We start from the raw sequence: 18,919 nt of genomic DNA, 5'->3' as shown, positions 1-18,919 counted from the left end.
AGAACTACTTATCAATACTATATTTGATGTTTCATTTTATATTGACCGGATATGAGGTTTGCATTGTATGAGGACAACTTAATACTTTTTTGGGGGGCAGCATAGGGATAATTTTGGGGGGCAAAGCCCACCCCAGCACCCCCATATCCGACCCTGTCAGGACCACTGAAGTGGGACAGGGGGGTCCAAAGATATTTTAAGTGTTTAAAACTACCCACTTTTCATGCTATGTATTATGTTAGATAAGTTGATCAAACATGTTATATATGGGATTTGTGACTTTATTGCTTTAAAAAAAGTGATGGGACACCAATCTGTACCTCCTTGGAAAGTGCTTGTTATACGTACACAGTTTACTTTTTGCGATTTTTCATGGAAAGGTATGCAGTTTTTTTTTTACTACTCCCTAAGAGATATTAATGAAATAAGTGTCCTGATATCTCACGTCTCTGTGACAGCTCTAGGCTCTGTAAACAGCAAACAAAAATGTTTCCATGGTCCGCAGACAATGACAGAATGTGCCTGTCAATCAATTTGCACATTCTCATAATATTATAGTTGCAGCGAATTGAGGCATAATGCCACTTTTATGCCATGTTACTCATAACAGTTGTCAGTTGAGGGCGCAATTTTGCTGCTGTTGTTTTTGACAACCTTATTTGGTAACCAAGCTTATTTGGTATCTTTGGAGTGTGGGATTTGTATAAAGAGCGTGGCTAATCCAAACGCTGTCCAAGGGTCAGCGGTGGCTCAGTGGTTAAGGCTCTGTTACTGATCAGAAGGTTGGGGGTTCAAGCCCCAGCACTGCCAAAATGCCACTGTTGGGCCCTTGACCCTATCTGCTCCAGGGGTGCCATATCATGACTGACCCTGTGCTCTGACCCCAGCTTGGCTGGGATATGTGAAAAAAAGTATTTCACTGTATATATGTGTGATAAATTTAATTTAAGTCCTTTTTTACTACAAATCTCCACTCTCTTTTTTGCCGATTCACATTCTTTGTGCATATCGCCACCTACTGGGCAGGAAAGAGAATATTATAGTAAAACAGACTTAAATATTGATGTTTCTCACCTACACCTATCATATCTCTTCAAAAGACATGGATTAAACAACTGGAGTCTTATGGATTACTTTTCTGCTGCCTTTATGTGCTTTTTGGAGCTTCAAAGTTTTGGTCACCACTTGCATTGTATGAACCTACAGAGCTGAAATATTCTTCTAAAAATCTTCATTTGTGTTCAGCAGAAGAAAGAAAGTCATACACATCTGGGATAGCATGAGGGTGAGTAAATGATGAGAGAATTTTCATTTTTGGTGAACTGTCCTTTTAAATTATGCAAAAAATTGAAACTACCTATGTATCATATTACCAAATGAGTGTATTCCTTGATGTAAACCATTGTAGTAAACTTTAAAATGAGAAATACTGTAAGCAACAATACTATGACAAATAATAATGTTTTGGACAACCATATTTGCCTTGGTCCAATTGAGTTTTATTTGCAACATTAAGACAACACACTGCTTCTACATTGATAACAATACGCTGTCATCAACATATTTACTTCTCAGGTTGTAATATATTATACTCCATTCAAAGATTTAAACATAGACATATATTACTGTTGAATCAATGGGATTTTGCTTATTAAAAAATAATGGGGGGGGGGGTTTAAATGTTCAGTGTGCGAGATATCAGATGGGGCAATGTTGCGGAGGTCAGGAGAGAAAGAGAAGAGGGGATTGAAGATAAACATGTGACTATGTCCCCTTGCATGATCTAAAATATTCTTTGAGAGGGGGTTTGGGAAAGTGACCCAGCAAAAACCATTCAAAGCACTCAGAATCACTCTCTCACGCATAGACAAACACAGAGAGACCAAGTGGACTTACTTGCTGGCCCCAAAATAGCTGTTCACCTTGATCACTCTGACATCTCACTTGCACAGCAGTGGAATATTAATGTAATGTGTATTGCATCTTGACAAACAACATACACAAAAATGTAATGATACAGATCCCCTGCTACAGTCTAAAAGGAAACAACACATTTCTCAGGCTCAGTAGTGCAATAACTGGGGTGCAAACTAACAAAAATTTTTAAAATCCACACAGCCACATTTGATCATAAACAGTTGGCTCTTTCTATGATGCACATATTTGGAGAACTTTTCAGCAGATATGAGTTACGATTGATCCCTTTTGCTCTCTGGTTTAGGATTGAACAGACTGTTGTAATACCATTTCTACGTACTGTAACCTTGCAAACCTGTAACACTATATTCCATCTTGCTATTCTTTGCAAATAAGGAAAAAAAAAGCAAATAAGAACACAGTTCAACAAAATATTAACTCTTGAGATCTCTCTTTTTACAAATATGACAGTACTACAGTGTTTATCACTAATGCCTTACAACAGCACAAGAATTAAAAAAAAAAAAAATCAAAATACATTAAACCAAACTGTGAACTCAATTGTTATGCAGTATTAACTTAAATATAGCACTATATATTAAATAGCTTATTCTGAAAACTAAAAACATCAGGGTAAAATTGAAAAATCTCTTTATGAAAATAAATGTGCTGAATTATTGCTCAGACCTATAAACTCATGCTGGAACCTATTTGAGCTTATCATAATGGCCTTTTAGGAGCGTTTCAGAGATATTCTGCTAGTCTTTTTTTTTAGTACATGTTAAAAAAACAAAAACAAAAAAAAAACCTCCCCTAATTAATTTAGCATATATTAAAATAATAGTTCCAAAACGCTCTGATTTTTATTTATTTATTTTTCCTAACTTGCTCAGGTTTAATTGACCCTCAAAACAAACATCTAGACTTCATTCAAATGTTCAATTGTCACCAATATCTTTCAGTGAAATGAAATGAAAACAAATAAATGAGTTGTTTTAGACACTAGAGAGGTTTCCCTAATCAAAACCTGGGTTTAGTTTTTAGTGTTAATGATTGAAATAATGGAATAAATGCTGAACAACCATTAAGACTATAATGAGACTTTCACTGGAATGGCACATCGCTTGGAATGTGTCTTTATTCTAGAATGAATCTGTGCATTCTAGAATAAAGAGTTCTGAGGCACTCCTGTTCCTGGAGTATTTTTACTATAAGCAGTAGCTCTCTGATCAGAATGTATAGAGACTCTAAGACTTACAGCATCCTGAGATGTCCACCATTCAACTACAGTACATCCTTCATTTACACTCGCACACTAGACTTGTCTTTAAATGGTACCAAGGACATAAAAATTAATCTGGATCACAGATTAAGACTGTTGCAGCTTTCTGCAAACTTGCACAATACACACATTCACACTCTGCGACTCATGATACTGGGTGGAGTGGGATTGTCACATTAGGCTGGTGGGCTTTCACCACAGAGGAGTAGCGGATATGGAATCTGGGGGTCAAAAGGTCAGGTCATACAACATGGGTCAGGGTTCGTCAAAGAGCTGAAGGTCCAGTCGGACCACAATTTCTCCCGTAGGGACTTCGTGTAAAAGCAGACGCTTAGTGATAGGGCCTTTAGAGCCCTGGTCCTTCTTAATGTCGGCCAGCCGAATCTCCGTCCTGCCCAAGAAATCTACCAGGACAAGAAAGAAGAGGAATAGGGCGAGATAAAAAAGAGAGAGAAAAAAAACATAAGTTGTTGTGTGGTTTGTGTCTTTGCATGGCTGAACTGCTATACATTTACACTTGAGAGCGGCAAAGAAAAATGAAGTTAAGCCATGGTCACACTACACTTTGCAAACCATTCACTCCCATTCAAATGCATCCGAACGTGGGAGACCAGAAATGCAAGCTCACGCTTAGAAATATTGCATTTTGCTGCAAAAGAATGTTCAAGTTTGCGAATTCGTACGACGAGAAGACTAATAGAAGACCGAAACATCACACACTGACGTCTTGGCTGAATACAAATAATACTTATTTCAAAGATGGTTTTTATTCTTGCAGGAAAGCGAGTAGACGGTATATTTTAACATTCTGAATATAATATTATGTCTCATTCGTGGTGTATTATTTATTAAAATAAGAAGCACTCCCATGTTACATTATATCCTGGTCTATTTACATGCTCAAAGACTAGTGTGTCTTCCCTTTAATATGAAAAAACAAAAGAGCAGGATGTGTCATATATAAGACAAGATGTAAGTTTTACTGGTTTGAATCTTTTGTTTTTAACTTGTGTTCCATAATGTGAAGCTATTTATGCACTGATGTCAGACTTATCACTGAGCGTGTCTGCATGCACAACGTTATGCCGATAACTCCCAAAAATCAGCTTTTTTAAAAAATCCGACAAAGCAAGAAAACCGCGTTTACATGAGATTTAAAATAATCGTGTTATTTTGTTTTTGACGTCAAACCGAGAAGAGGCATGTGCACAACAGCTAGTAAGAACGTTTAGGAAGAAGGCGTTTACATGCAACGCGAAATCGGGAAATATTGGACAATAATCTACCTGTGTCGATCGGTTTATTCTTACGCCGTTTATGACTGTAAAGGAAAGTGCTGTAATGCGTTTACATGAACACATACGTTGTCGGTTTATTAAGCATAATCGGTGTAAGAACGTGCATGTAAATGCGCTTATTCATTCATTTGTTAAGAATAACCTTATCGTTTGGTTTGCGTCAATCAAGCGCCGAATAAAAAGATCAATTAAAAAAATCAAATGAAGTACCTTTTATTTATAAAATATTTAACGCAAAAAAGTTTGCTATATCGCAAAAAAGTTTACGCTTAAAACGTTAAAGTCTCTGTATACATAAGTCAGGCATATGAGGTATCATTTGAAAATGTAGAATCTGAACTTTTCAGAGATAACATCACTTCTGCATTTATGTTACTTAAAATAACAAAATAAGGCCTCAAAACATTCGCATTGAAAACTAGCGCCCCCTTGAGGTAATGGGGTAAAAATATTTATATGAAAATAAAAGTCCTTCACATAGCACCTAAATGGACAAGTCATATACTGCATCAAATTAAAACTCATTCTCAGTGACTGTACATTTAATTTTGTTGCCCTAATACCACAGTTTGAAAGATATTCAAAAAAATAAAGTGAAATATGGTTTCTGTAAGTGATTTAATACAAACATCTCTTTTATCTCCAATAAAAGCTGCTGTAAGCCCCAAGTAGCCCAAAACTTTATATATGCTTTTACCTTTAGGGAGTTCTCAATTTTTTTTTTTTTTTACATTTTTTACTTGTCTGTGAGCTTGCTTGGCTGAATAATCCAATGTTATATCTTAGATATAACATTGCCATCCAGAAGATAAAGCATGCAAAACAAATCATCAGAAAAATATGTTTTCGACTATTGATGATAAAATGTTAAATATCATCACAAAGGAGAGAATCTCAGTTTTCAGCTGACACCTAGATTGAGCTTCTAGTTCAATCAGCGGCCGAGATATTCAATGAAATAATAGGTGGTGCTTTTTTAATTTTAAATTTTATCCCCTTTTCTCCCCAGTTTGGCATACCCAATTCCCAATGCTCACCAGGTCCTCACGGTGGTGCAGTTGCTCACCTCAATACGGGAGGCAGAGGACAAATTTCACTTGCCTCCACTTCTGAGACAGCCAGCCCGCCCGCACATCTTTATCACATGGCTTGCTGGGTGCGCTACCGTCGAGACTTGGCGCGTGTGGAGGCTCATGCTATTCCCCGTGCACAAATTATCATGCGCCCCATCGAGAGTGAGAACCACTATATCGTGAACAGGAGGAGGCTAACCCATGTGACTCTTCCTTCCCTAGCAACTGGGCCAATTTGGTTGCTTAGGAGGCCTGGCTGGAGTCACTCAGCACACCCTGGATTCAAACTCCTGACTCCAGGGGTGGTAGTCAGCATCACTGCTCGCTGAGCTACCCAGGCCCCATAATGGGTGGTGCTTGAACTGAAAATTAGACTGAATGTCTATGGACGAGCACATCTGTGAGGGCTAAAATGCATTAAAGTGCCACCTACATTTCAGATCTGTATATTGTGATATTCTAGTGCTTGCTGCCATCTAGTGGAATAAAATGAGACTTTTCAAAGTGAGGTAGAGTGAACAGAAACAGAATTACATGCTTACAAAGTTAAGACAACACATTTTTTTTTTTTCTTTTTTCAAAAAAATCTGAACTGTTTCTCATAAAATCACAAGCACATACAATATTATTTATGAATATTTGGAGTATTTTTTTTTTATTTGGGGGGTTTTCTGAAAAATGAGACCAATTTTTTGCAGGCTACAGCACAAAAATGCACCAGAGTAAAAGTGAGTTAACTCACTCAAGTTAACACAACGGTTTAAAATTGGTTGGTTAATATTTTAATAACCATATGGATTTTATTATCGATTATAATCCAGTAACCGTGAAATTAAATTACTTGATATTAAAAAAAAAAATTACATGATATTCAATTTTGGTCATGTTGCCCACCCCTAATACTAACCATCCGGGGAGAACTGATCCCTTTCAAACACAGTGACGCATAGCACGTCCTGCTCCAGGTCTTTGATGAAGAACTGGCAGTTTGAGTTCCATTTGGGATTCAGGGTGTCCTGCAGCGTCTTAGTGATGTGACACTGAGAGCCCATCGTCACTTCACAGTACGGGTTACTCTTACCTGCACACACGATGGACATGTACAGTCAATGATCCTTATAGCCCAGTAAAAGTACCCTTAAAATATAAACCAATATTTATATTTCAACATGACTTTACCATTTGAACGGCAGGGCTTCAGCTCAATGCCTTCAACAATGTTCACCATTAGCCGTCCAATACCTGTAGCCCTCTGAGACCTCACTGCAATCATATTATGAACACCGAACTAATGCTCAGTACATTCAAAGCTTTATTACTGCAGTATAGTTTTAATATGAAGTGTGTAGAGAGATCTGTGATACAGACCAAGGTAAGCTTTCTCTCTCTTCTTCTTCTCTGTTTCGATAAAGAGCTCAGAAGCAGCTTTGATCTTCTGCACCCATGCAGTCCTGCAGGATTAAAGGATGGAACATGAGAACATCATGTAGCTATGTGTGATTAACAGCTTTAATGACAGATCCATGTATATGCTCCTTGAAAATGTCTGTGTATGTAACAATGTTTAGAATACTCTTGGCTTGTTTTATTTAGAGCCTGCGTTAAAGTAATTTTTAACCCAAAAACCATTTACTTACTCTCATGTCATTTCAAAATCCATATGACTTTCCGTGGAACACAATTAGTGTTAACACAATATGCTAGGCAGAATTATTCTGCTTCACATTCCCATACAATGAAAGTAAAGTTAAGCTCCAAACTGACAGAAACCATAAAAATAGTCCATACGGGTTAGGTTAGGGTTAGGCTAGGTTAGGGTTAGGTTAAGCCTAACCCTAACCCTGTACGCTACATTCCAAAACACGCATGAGAATCAATGGTATTTAGCATCATTGATGTAAAACCTTAATGCACCATATTTAAATGAACATAAAAGTGAAAGTGAAAAATAGCACTACTTTTATCATGTTTTTTTTTGTTGTCATTTTTGAAGCTTGACTCCATCAACATTCTTCTAAATACCTTAAGTGTTTAATAAGAAAATAATACAGGGTTTTATGATAAGTAAATGGTGACCTTCATTGATGTGTTTACTGTTCTTATAAGTAGTCTTTATTTGAGTGAGTGTAAAGCCCTATTTGGATATTTACATTTATGCATATCCAAAGCGACATACAAATGAGGAGTACAATAGAAACGATTCATCCTAAGGAGGCAGTAATAAGAGAAGTGCTGTAATACTAGGCTGCAAATTGCTTGGAGAAGCACAAGTAGAGAGGAAGGTGAGAGACAGTAGTGAATAAGAATGAATTTTATATATATATATATATATATATATATATATATATATATATATATATATATATATATATATATTTATTTTAGTAGAGAAAGACAGTTTTTGCATTAGTAGGATTGGGACAAGTGCTCGCGAAAGAGATTTGTCTTCAGGCTAGAGAATCAGCTGCTTGGTAGAGGTTTGGAAGGTCATTCCACCAGCGAGGAATGGATGATGTAAATGGTCCGGGAAAGTGATTTTGTGCCACTGTGAGATGATACCTTGAGGCGGCGCTCACCCTCTGATCTTAAGCTTCTGGATGGCACAGACTTAAAGTAGCCAGTGTAGATAGGGGGGTGCGGAGCCAGTGGTTGTTCTGTAGACAAGCATCCATTCCTTTAATTTTATGGGAGCAATCATTGGCAACCAGTGCAGTTTGATGAAAAGAGGTGTGACGTCCACTCTCTTGGGCTCGTTAAAGACCAATCGTGCTGCTGCGTTCTGGATCGGTTGTAGAGTTTTAACTGTACATGCAGGAAGTCCTGCCAAAAGAGCATTGCAGTAGTCCAGTCTAGATATAACAAGAGCCTGGACAAGGAGTTGTGTAGCATGCTCATATAAGAAAGGTCTGATCTTTCTAATGTTGTACAGCGCAACAAATCTGCATGATGGGTTGTTCTTGCAATGTGGTCTGTGAAGTTCAAATGATCATCAAACACTAACCCAAGATTTCTAATATTTACCATCAATTCGCATGGGATAAGCGATGTCTGTAAAAATCGCAGAGATGGGTGTGGCTACAGCGTTTGCACACTGCTGTCACATGTTACTGACCTTTTAGAAAATGTATACTGTGCTGATTAATTATGCAGGAAATATTAAACATGAGCATATACTGCATCTGTGCTTATTAGAAGAAATTGATTGGAATATCTGGCTAAATGCAACCGAACTGGTGACATTAACAAGCCTGTAATCTTACATTACACACTTGAATTAAAAATACGAACAATCCTTTCACATTATGTAATTTTATTTGTCCCTCCGGAATTTACACTGATGAGCTAAAACATTATAACCACCTGCCTAATGTGCTGTTGGTCATCTGCGTGCTGCCAAAACAGCGCCGACCCGCTGTGGCATGGACTCTACAAGACCCCTGAAGGTGTCCTGTGGTATCTGGCACCAAGACATTAGCAGCAGATCCTTCAAGTCCTGTAAGTTGCAAGGTGGAGCTGCTGTGGATCGGACTTGTTGGTCCAGCACATCCCGCAGATGCTCAATCAGAGTGAGATCTGGGGCCAGATTTAACACCCTGAACTCTTCATCATGTTCCTCAAACCATTCCCGAACAATGTGTGGTGTGGCAGGGTGCATTATCCTGCTGAAAGAGGCCACTTCCATCAGGGAATACCACTGCCATGAAGGGGGCTACCTGGTCTGCAACAATGTTTAGGTAGGTGGCGTGTGTCAAATTGACGTCCACATGAATGGCCGGACCCAGGGTCTCCGAGCAGAACACTACCCAGAGCAACACACTCCATACACCGGCTTGTTGTCTTCCCACAGTGCATCCTGGTGCCATCACTTCCCCAGGTAAATGGTGCACACGTACATGGCCGTCCATGTGATGTAAAAGAAAACAGGGCTCATCAGACCAGGCAACCTTCTTCCACTGCTCCAAGGTCCAGTTCCTATGTTCACGTGCCCATTGTAGGTGCTTTCAGCAGTGGACAGGAGTCATCATGGGCACTCAGACCGGTCTGCGGCTACTCAGCCCCATACGCAGCAGGGTGTGATGCACTGAGTGTTGTGACACATTCCTCCTGTAAACATCATTAACATCTTCTGTGAATTGTGCCACAGTAGACCTTCTGTCAGTTCGGACCAGACAGCATAGCCTTCATTGCCCTCATGCATCAATGAGCCTTAGGCGCCCAACACCCTGTAGCCGGTTTGTGGTGTGTCCCTCCTTGGACTACTGTCGGTAGGTACTCACCACTGCTGACTGGAAGCACCCCACAAGCCTTACCTTTTCAGAGATGCTCTGACCCAGTCATCTGGCCATAAAATCTGGTCCTTGTCAAAGTCGCTCAGGTCTTTACTCCTGCCCGTTTATCCTGCATTCAACACGTTGACTACGAGAACTGATTGTTCACTTCCCATCTAATCTACCCAGACCTTGACATGTGGCCTTGTTAGGAGATGATCAATGTTATTTGCTTCACCTGTGAGTGGTCATATTTTTTTTGGCTCATCTGTATATGTTCTGAAACACGGGGCTCAACACAATTTCCTGCATTCACTCTGCTCAAATCATAATCAAAAACTGCTCATTTCTCTTTTATATGGGTAAATAAACACTCAACAGCATAAAAAGCTTGAGAAAAACATGCATTAGTACAACTGTAACAGTCAGAGTTTTCTGAAGCTGTGAAGCTCATCTTAAATTTTCTGGCAAGTACTCTTGTCCAACATCCACTTCAGACACTCTGAGAACTTAAGAAACAGCTATATTTAAAGGGCTCAAGGGCTGAAAATGCAGATTTTTACCAACAATTCAATCTGCACTGGATTAATATTACTAGAGGTTATTTTTACAGGGCATTTTATAGTAGGTTAAACATGCAGTCATTTTTACTGGCATGGGAACGTGCAGTCTGTAAAAGGTCTGGAAAAATTACTGACATGATCGATTCGCACAGGATTAAAATGACTGAGAAGCTCTGGTAATTATTACATTACCCCACGTCCCCATATAAAACTAATCCCGTCCGAATAGGGCTTTAAAGGGAAGGTAACGTGAGCCTAAGGTACTACTGATGTGCTAAACATACATTGTAAATTATGGTGTGTGTATGTATGTAAGGGCGTTTTATAGTAGGTAAAACACGCTGCAATTTTTACTGCCTTGGGAACGCGCAGTCTGTAAAAGGTCCGGAAAAATTACTGACATGATCGATTCGCACAGGATTAAAATGACTGAGAAGCTCTGGTAATTATTACATTACCCCACGTCACCATATGAAACTAATCCTGTCCGAATAAGGCTTTAGAGGGAAGGTAAAGAGAGCCTAAGGTACTACTGATGTGCTAAAAATATACTGTCATTTATGGTGTGTGCATGTATGTAAATACCGTTCGTTAATGCTCTCAGCGCGTATGGTGTAGACTCTGTCGATGTGAGATATGTGGAATATGGGCTCATCTCCTGAAGGATCAGTGGGCAACTTCACCAGAACCTCGTTCAGAAAGATGGGCTGCAGAGGTTGGGTCAAAGGTCAAGGATCAAATATCATATTAACAATCAAAAGGTTAATGCATGTAAATGAGATCTGAGTGAATGTCTCACCGTTTTGTACATGCGATACTGCAGGTGGGATTTCGAACTGAAGACCTTGTCTGTTCCAGACGAGCCCAGAGGTTTGATAATCTGTGTGAGGAGCAGGAAGTCATTAAACAGGAAGCCGAAAAGCTCCTTGTTGCTCTTGGCTTTGTAGAGTTTACCACTGTGCAGGAACTTCCGAGGGCCCAGGCAGTTTGTAACGGAGTTGAACACGAGTTGCTGTAAATAGAGAGAGAGAAAAGCTTGAGTTTTGACCGACATGTAAATGATCATGAGAACAACTTCAAAGCAGAACTTTTACTTGTTTATGATGGATACATTTCAGTGGTGTCGAGGGGAAAATTCGGTCACTTTCCAACATATTTGGACAATATGGAAATATAATCTAGTGAAAAGTATTTAATCTGAAAACTACGGTCTAAATACTGACTGTGTGATTTCGTCATTAGAGATGCGACGTGTATGTAATGTCAAATGCAATGTGCAGTAAAGTCTACAGCTGTGTCTGCATTCACTCATTTTCCCAAACATTGCACACTGTATTGAATGATGAATGTATAAGCAATTTTGAGCACACCTTAATGTGAAATATAGTATATATAATGTGCGATTTCAACACTTGCAAAATGACAGTGTGGATAGATTATATCGTATTTATGTGTAGTGTGAACAAAGCCTCTGAATATGTGTATACACTATGTGTGGGTTATCATACCTCTGACAGCCCCTCACACTGCACATGTGCCTGGATCCACTCCAGCCGATCTGAGTTCTCTTTCTCACGCACACCTTCATTGACCTGCGAGCACAACTCCTCTGCCTTCTCCAAAGCCAGCCGCAGGTGACTGTGATCCGGATGGCTTTCAGGAGTGTTTTCTAGAATCTATGTACAGGGAGAGTAGAGAAGTGCGATGAAGGGCCTGCCTGATGATAAATGTGCAATGTTTGCAGATTCATAATACTGGTGTTAATGTGTGCTTTAGAAAGAGTATGATATCTGTGACAAGGTATGTTGATTCTTGATGATTAGGAAGTTTTATTTTAACATATAAGAGGCTGTTCGTACATTTTTAATGATGAGGGGGTATCGGGTGACTCTCTGCATGGGTTTGAGCAGGAAACTGGACAAGGGCATTCCCTTACAACGGGGGTCCATCGCCAACCTCTGTAAAACATACAAACATTCCATAAATGCCTACAATACAACTGTTACTCAAAGAAACAACTAAAATCATTAGGGGTTCTTGCTAAGGCAAGAATCACTATTATTATCTCTATATACAGTGACAAGAAAAAGTATGTGCACCCTCTGAATATGCTGGTTTTCTGCATTAATTTGTCATAAAATGTGAAGTATAGACAAACACAATGTGCTTAAGCTAACATCACACAAACAATTATAATCTTTCATGTCTTTATTGAACACATCCCTTTAAACATTCACAGTAATGTGGATAAAGTAAGTGAACCCTTGGATTTAATAACTGGTCGATCCTCCTTTGGCAGCAATAACCTCAATCAAGCGTTTCCAGTTGCTGCAGATTAGACCTGCACAACGTTCAGAAGGAATTTTGGACCATACTTCCTTACAGATCTGCTTCAGCCATGTAGGATGTCTGCTGTGAATGGCTCTCAAGTTCATTCCACAACATCTCTATTGGGTTAAGGACTGTGCTCTGACTGGGCCACTCCAAAAGGTGGATCTTTGTTTTTTTAAGCTATTCTGTAGTGGATTTACTTCGATGCTTAGGGTCATTGTCCTGCTGCATCACACAACTTAGCTTCAGCTGGCGCACAGCCACCCTGACATTATCCTCTAGGATATCTTGATAAACTTGGGAATTAATTTTTCCCTCAGTGATGGCAAGCGGTCCAGGCCCAGAAGCAGCCCCAAATCATGATGCTCCCTCCACCATACTTCACCGTTGGGATGATGTTTTCATGTTGGTATGCGGTGCCCTTTTGACACCATACTCCAAACAATTTAACCTTGTTTCATCAGTCCAAAAAACATTTTCCCAGTAGCGTTGTGGAATGTCAAGGTGGTCTTTGGCAAACTTCAGGCACACAGAAATGTTTTTGTTGGAAAACAGCGGCTTCCTTCGTGGTGTCCTGTCATGGACATGCCTGTCATGGACATGCCAATTTTATGTTTTCTGTATAGTAGACTCATGAACAGAGATGTTAACCAGTTCCAATGATTCCTTCAAGTCTTTGCTTTAGCTGTCACTCTAGGGTTCTTTTTTACCTCATTGAGCATTCTGCAGTGTGCCCTTTGAGTCATCTTGACTGGACGGCCACTTCTAGGGAGAATAGCCACAGTACTAAATCATCACCATTTATAGAAAATTTGTCTAACTGTGGACATATGAATATCTAAGCTCTTCGAGATAACTTTGTAACCCTTTCCAGCTTTATGCAAAGCAACAATTCTTGATCTTAGATCTTCTGAGATCTCTTTTTTGTGAGGCCGTGTCAGCAGATGCTTCTTATGAATAGCAAACTCAAAAAGTTTGAGTGCTTTTTATAAGTCAAAGTAGCTCTAACCCACACCTCCAATCTCATTTCATTAATTGGATGCCAGGTTTGCCAACTCCTAACTCTAATTAGCTTTTGTTGACTTCATTAGCCTAAGGGTTCACATACTTTTTCCAACCTACACTGTGAATGTTTGAATTATGTATGCAATATGCACAAGAACAATACAATAATTTGTGTGTTATTAGTTAAAACAGATTGTGTTTTAATCCATATTGTAACTTAGATTAAGATAAAAGCAGATTGTAAGACAAATTAACACCTAAATAAAGGTAATTCCAAAGGGCTGACATACTTTTTCTTGCCACTGTATCCTAATAAAGGAACTTCAGCACATAACTCGTCCCTCACTATTTATGCTACTACAATGGATGAAATGATACTTGTGTACTATTCCTCACGGCCTGGCAACCATCCACAATGCCCTAGCACTGTATTTTATGTTGGCAAACACCAACATAGTAGATGTAAAAATCTACTATGAATAAGCTTTTTATATATGTAAAATTCTTCCTTTGTGTTCACCAGAAGAAAAAAAGTCACACAAATCTGGGATGGCATGAGGGTGAGTAATTGATGAGAGAATTTTCTTTTCTGTGTGAACTATTCCTTTAAGCATCACAATATATCACCCTGATGACTGGTTGTCAGTCTCACCTTAACAAACTCTTTGAATTCAGGAACCTCGTCTGTTTTCTGCTGAATGAGGGTGGCGCCGTTGAGCTGGCAGCTGCAGAAGCGGATGTACGGCTGCATATGAGGAAGCTGAGCCGTCAGGATGTCACCAATCATCTTCACCGGCATGCGTTCACCTGACATCTTCTTCCTCACCCGCAGCGCCCTGGAGACCAGAGAGGAGCATTATGGCTAGCCACAAAACAACCATAATATGGAATTACATTCAATCTATTTTAAGATTTGTCTAACCATCTCTCTAATAGCTGTGAAGTGTGAATATTTCATTTAATGACCTGACACTGCATTACTTTAATAAATACTCTAATATACTGCAATCTCATTATTGGCTTCGAATAACAAAGGAGCTTAAAGCAGGACGATAGTCAAGGGGGTTAATTGCATTTTGACTAATGAACTTATTTAGAGGTCAAGAGTCAAAATATCTTCACTATATCAACCAGAAGGGGGCGTACTTGAGCAGTTTAATGTTGCACATTATCAGCTCTTTCCAGTTGACAAAGATCATGGCCACCTCCTTCTCCGTCAACAGTTCCGACTCCAGCAGAGGCTTCTGGAAGATCTGAAATCAAACCATAACACAGTATTTAAATATTCTTTTTTTTATTTTGTAAATATTTTAGCTATGGACAGAGCTTGTCAAGTAACTGTATCAAGGGCGTAGATTTGGCTTGAACATTTGCAGCATGAAGCATTTACATGTTTTCACTGATCATGGTATAAATAATGGGGGGGTACCTCCACCCCCCCACCCCATCCCCCTCGGAATATACACCCCTGAGTTAAGTTTAATGCCAAAACATCATTCATAACTGATGATTACCTGTTGCATTATGACATTTTTCCAATGACAATTAAGCACAATTCTCCCCTCAACTCTTAGTTTAATCTCAATCTCATTACTATAATGACGAAAACAATACAACTGTAGGTACAATACAATTGTAAGTATACATAAAGGTAGCATTTGTATACTAACTTTAATTTATTCTGATGTTAATTAATAAATAATTGCATCCAGACAGAGTGATTATCATAACTATATTACAGTAATGAGACTCAGATTTGTTTAGCACGAAAATAATGTCACAATGCAAAAAATCTTAATGGTCTCAAAATAGGCTTCATTTTCTTTGTGCAAATATTAATTTTGGGGATGAAATATGACTGTGGCATTTCTTTGTGAGATCAGCACCATAAACTATATTATATTCTCATAAAATATAGATAATACACATTACGCAGCCAACAACCATGACTATACTGTTAAACTTTGCCTGGCTAGTGGTCCATTTAAACTCATTTCCTGCTAGCTTTACCTCAGTGACTAGCTGCAGGTCATTGACATAGTTCTCCTCTGTAACGATAAGTTCATGTGTGTAACCCTGTCTCTTCCGTTCCATTGGTGTCAGCATGTCAAGGAGGTGGAGGTCGGCACACCCTGTAGAATGTACAGAGGTCGTGCACAGTCAAATCACACAGGCTTAGATTAATATGATAATAATTAATCAGCATGTTAATCAAGCTGTAACTGAAGTAGACAAAAATCAAGCACTACTATCCTAAAGTGAGCAATACAACAAAATCGTATTGCTCACTTTAGGACAGTTAGTATAATAATGAAAATGAATGCTTTAAAAGCACTTTCGTCTTAAAGGGATAGTTCGCCCAAACATAAACATTTTCTCATCATTTACTCACCCTTATGCCATCCCAGATGTGTACGACTTTCTTTCTTCTGCTGAACATTTCAGCTCTGTAGGTTCTTTCAATGCAAATTAATGGTGGCCAGAACTTTGAAGCTCCATAAAGCACATAAAGGCAGCATAAAAGTAATCCATACAACTCCAGTGGTTTAGTCTATGTCTTCTGAAGCGATGCAATCACCTCGGGTAAGAAAAATTCAATATTTCAATATAAAAAAATAAATAAATATTGATCTGTTTCTCACCCAGACCTATCATATCGCTTCTGAAGACATGGATTAAACCACTGGAGTCGTACGGATTACTTTTATGCTGCTTTAATGTGATTTTTGGAGCTTGAAAGGTCTGGTCACCATTTACTTGCATTGTATGGACCTACAGAACTGAAATATTCTTCTAAAAATCTTCGTTTGTGTTTTGCAGAAGAAAAAGTCAAACACATCTGGGTAAATCATGAGAACATTTTCATTTTTGTTTTATTACATGGCTTCTTACAAAATAATAAAATAAACAGACAATAAAAACTGTAAAATTTAGTGGTCATTATATCTGGCTGAAGAATGCTGATCAATGCTCGACCAATCTGAATCAAGTATTCCAGATGGCCATGTAATAAAGCAAATTAATTTCTTTCTTTAACATTTTTAATTTTCAAATTTAAAATGCATGCCGGCACTTTGTTCAAGAAATACCGATTCCTCTGTACTTCCCCAAGATGTGGCTTGCATGATACTGTGCATTCAAAAACCTTGAGTGATTCAGTGCTTTGAGAATGACATTTATCTGGTAGCAGATTGAAAATAAACGACCAAGTCTGCAGTTGCCATGGATTTCTTTAATGGTTATACATCAAGTTTTATTTATAAAGGTTGTATGACACTTTCTTTAAAGCTAGGAGCTGTTGTATATAGTTGAGGTTTTAACTGTACATTCATTTTATTTTTGATAGTACAATAGATAATGTTTTGGACACTGTTGTGAAAGATTCGGAACAGATGCATTTTTACACAGTATTGCAGATATTGGATGAGAATGAAGCATTTGTGCTTCTGTAATCCAAGAATGCTTCTAGTTCATTTAAAATAAAATAAAACCTCCCAATAGACTGATCGTGGACATGATGGAGAGTCCATCCAGCCAATAATAAAGCAGCAAACCTCCAATACTTTTACACGGTGGAACATAAGAAACCTCACAGTTATGGAATAAACTTGGAAGGGAATTTCATGTCTTTGTTTCTCAGCATTAAAATTACAATACTTTTATGAGGCAGATAAAAAATAGAAATGAAATCAGAGCTCATGTGTTGTCCGTACAATATTGCAAAAGTATAAATGAATGCCGTGTTTTTTCTAACAAGCAGAAAAAAACACATTGGATGATCTAATGAAATTCATTTAAAAGAAAATCCCAGTCTATTTTATTTTTTTATTTATTGTAAACTTCTAGTTATTCATAAGCATTTGTGATTATAAGGGTATTATTCAAGTAGATTAATTTTCCCTTGATGCTGTTTGCTCAGTTCAATAAAGTTTCAGTCAAAGCATGACAAATTTCAAAATCCGACAAAAAGTCTAAAGTTGTAATTTTTTGTTTTACATTTGTACGTTTTCCGAAAAAAGGACTGTTTTGACTACATACTACAGTGGATATTATTTTTTAAAACACTATGCATAACAATTTTTGATCATTATAAAAAATAGTTAGCCATTTTATTAAGAGCAACTTGAAATATAGTGTTCTTTAAAGCAACATCAACATTTCAGAAATAATTGCAAATTCAATCAACATAAGGACAGTAAACGATAAAAGATTAAGAATACAAAACCAAAGCATTCATTCATCTACATGGGAAATACAATTATACAGGAAATTAACATTTAACCCTCAGAAACCCCAATTATTCTTCTGAATAGGTGAGGGAACCCGTCACACGTGCATTACTCCCAATACAACGTGTACGTACATTTGTCTACCACTGTACCATTATGCTTAAGTGGCAGTTATGCAGTTATTTTTTGGTTTGCATCACCAATTCTCAACCCTGTCACACAGACACTACTAAACAAACATGAAACAAAAAAATCAAGCACACAACACAAATCTATTCATCCACTGTTTTGGTGTGAACATGTAACAAACAATGACACATAGAGGCATGTGACTGGACTGGATGAATGGATGAAAGTCCATCCTGTCCGTCAAATTGATTGACAGCACCTGTGTGTACTGGAGGGGTGAGGTGAGGGGAGGGGGTTGTTCTGAATGACACACAATAGTATTCTACATGAAGTCCAAACATATCCGACCTTTTGTCGACACTTAAAATGTGACATATTTAAAGATAACTTATTGTGACTTGTTTTTAATTTTGGCATCCCAAATGGCGAAAAGTACGCCGTTTAATGTGAAATCTTGATATTGTAATTGGTCGGATATGCAGTACACATCACTTAGTCTCAAATCCACATATCAGAGCTCTAATGAGTTTGCAATGACACTAATAAGCACGTAAGTTATGACACATGTTTGTTACTGCACCCCGTTACGTCATGACTCATGAATAGTGGGTCATTCTGTGGTGCTATGATCCAATGTGGAATCAGGGAGGGGCAGAGCTTGAAGGAGCAAAAAGCATGCATTAATAAGATGGAGTGGTGGAACTTAACACTGAATGGAACCATTTTGATTGGTCGTTTCAAAACGGCTTTTTACCTACAGAGGCGGGGCTTTGGGACTACATCACAGAAAGCCACAAAAGGACCCACTATCCAGCATTTTCATT

General features: G+C 38.3%; 1 protein-coding gene across 2 annotated transcripts in view; it reads right to left on the bottom strand.

Moving 5' to 3' along the window:
* Positions 1-1,485: 1,485 nt before the first annotated feature.
* LOC127443524 (intersectin-1-like) overlaps positions 1,486-18,919 on the bottom strand; it is an 89,756-nt gene continuing 72,322 nt past the window's right edge. For both annotated transcript variants that reach the window (XM_051702207.1, XM_051702208.1), the window contains 11 exons: positions 15,748-15,869; positions 14,884-14,990; positions 14,390-14,573; positions 12,261-12,359; positions 11,910-12,077; positions 11,201-11,413; positions 10,987-11,108; positions 6,939-7,021; positions 6,750-6,833; positions 6,478-6,651; positions 1,486-3,603 (listed from right to left, as the gene is read on the bottom strand). In XM_051702207.1, coding sequence (XP_051558167.1) covers positions 3,455-3,603; positions 6,478-6,651; positions 6,750-6,833; positions 6,939-7,021; positions 10,987-11,108; positions 11,201-11,413; positions 11,910-12,077; positions 12,261-12,359; positions 14,390-14,573; positions 14,884-14,990; positions 15,748-15,869 — 1,505 coding nt within the window. In that variant the 3' untranslated portion in view covers positions 1,486-3,454. The remainder of the gene's footprint in view (positions 3,604-6,477; positions 6,652-6,749; positions 6,834-6,938; positions 7,022-10,986; positions 11,109-11,200; positions 11,414-11,909; positions 12,078-12,260; positions 12,360-14,389; positions 14,574-14,883; positions 14,991-15,747; positions 15,870-18,919) is intronic.

The sequence above is a fragment of the Myxocyprinus asiaticus genome, chromosome 7 (genome assembly GCF_019703515.2).
Source record: "Myxocyprinus asiaticus isolate MX2 ecotype Aquarium Trade chromosome 7, UBuf_Myxa_2, whole genome shotgun sequence".
Classification (NCBI taxonomy): domain Eukaryota; kingdom Metazoa; phylum Chordata; class Actinopteri; order Cypriniformes; family Catostomidae; genus Myxocyprinus; species Myxocyprinus asiaticus.
Note: the sequence above shows the minus strand (reverse complement) of the source record. Positions and strands in the feature narration are given on the sequence as shown.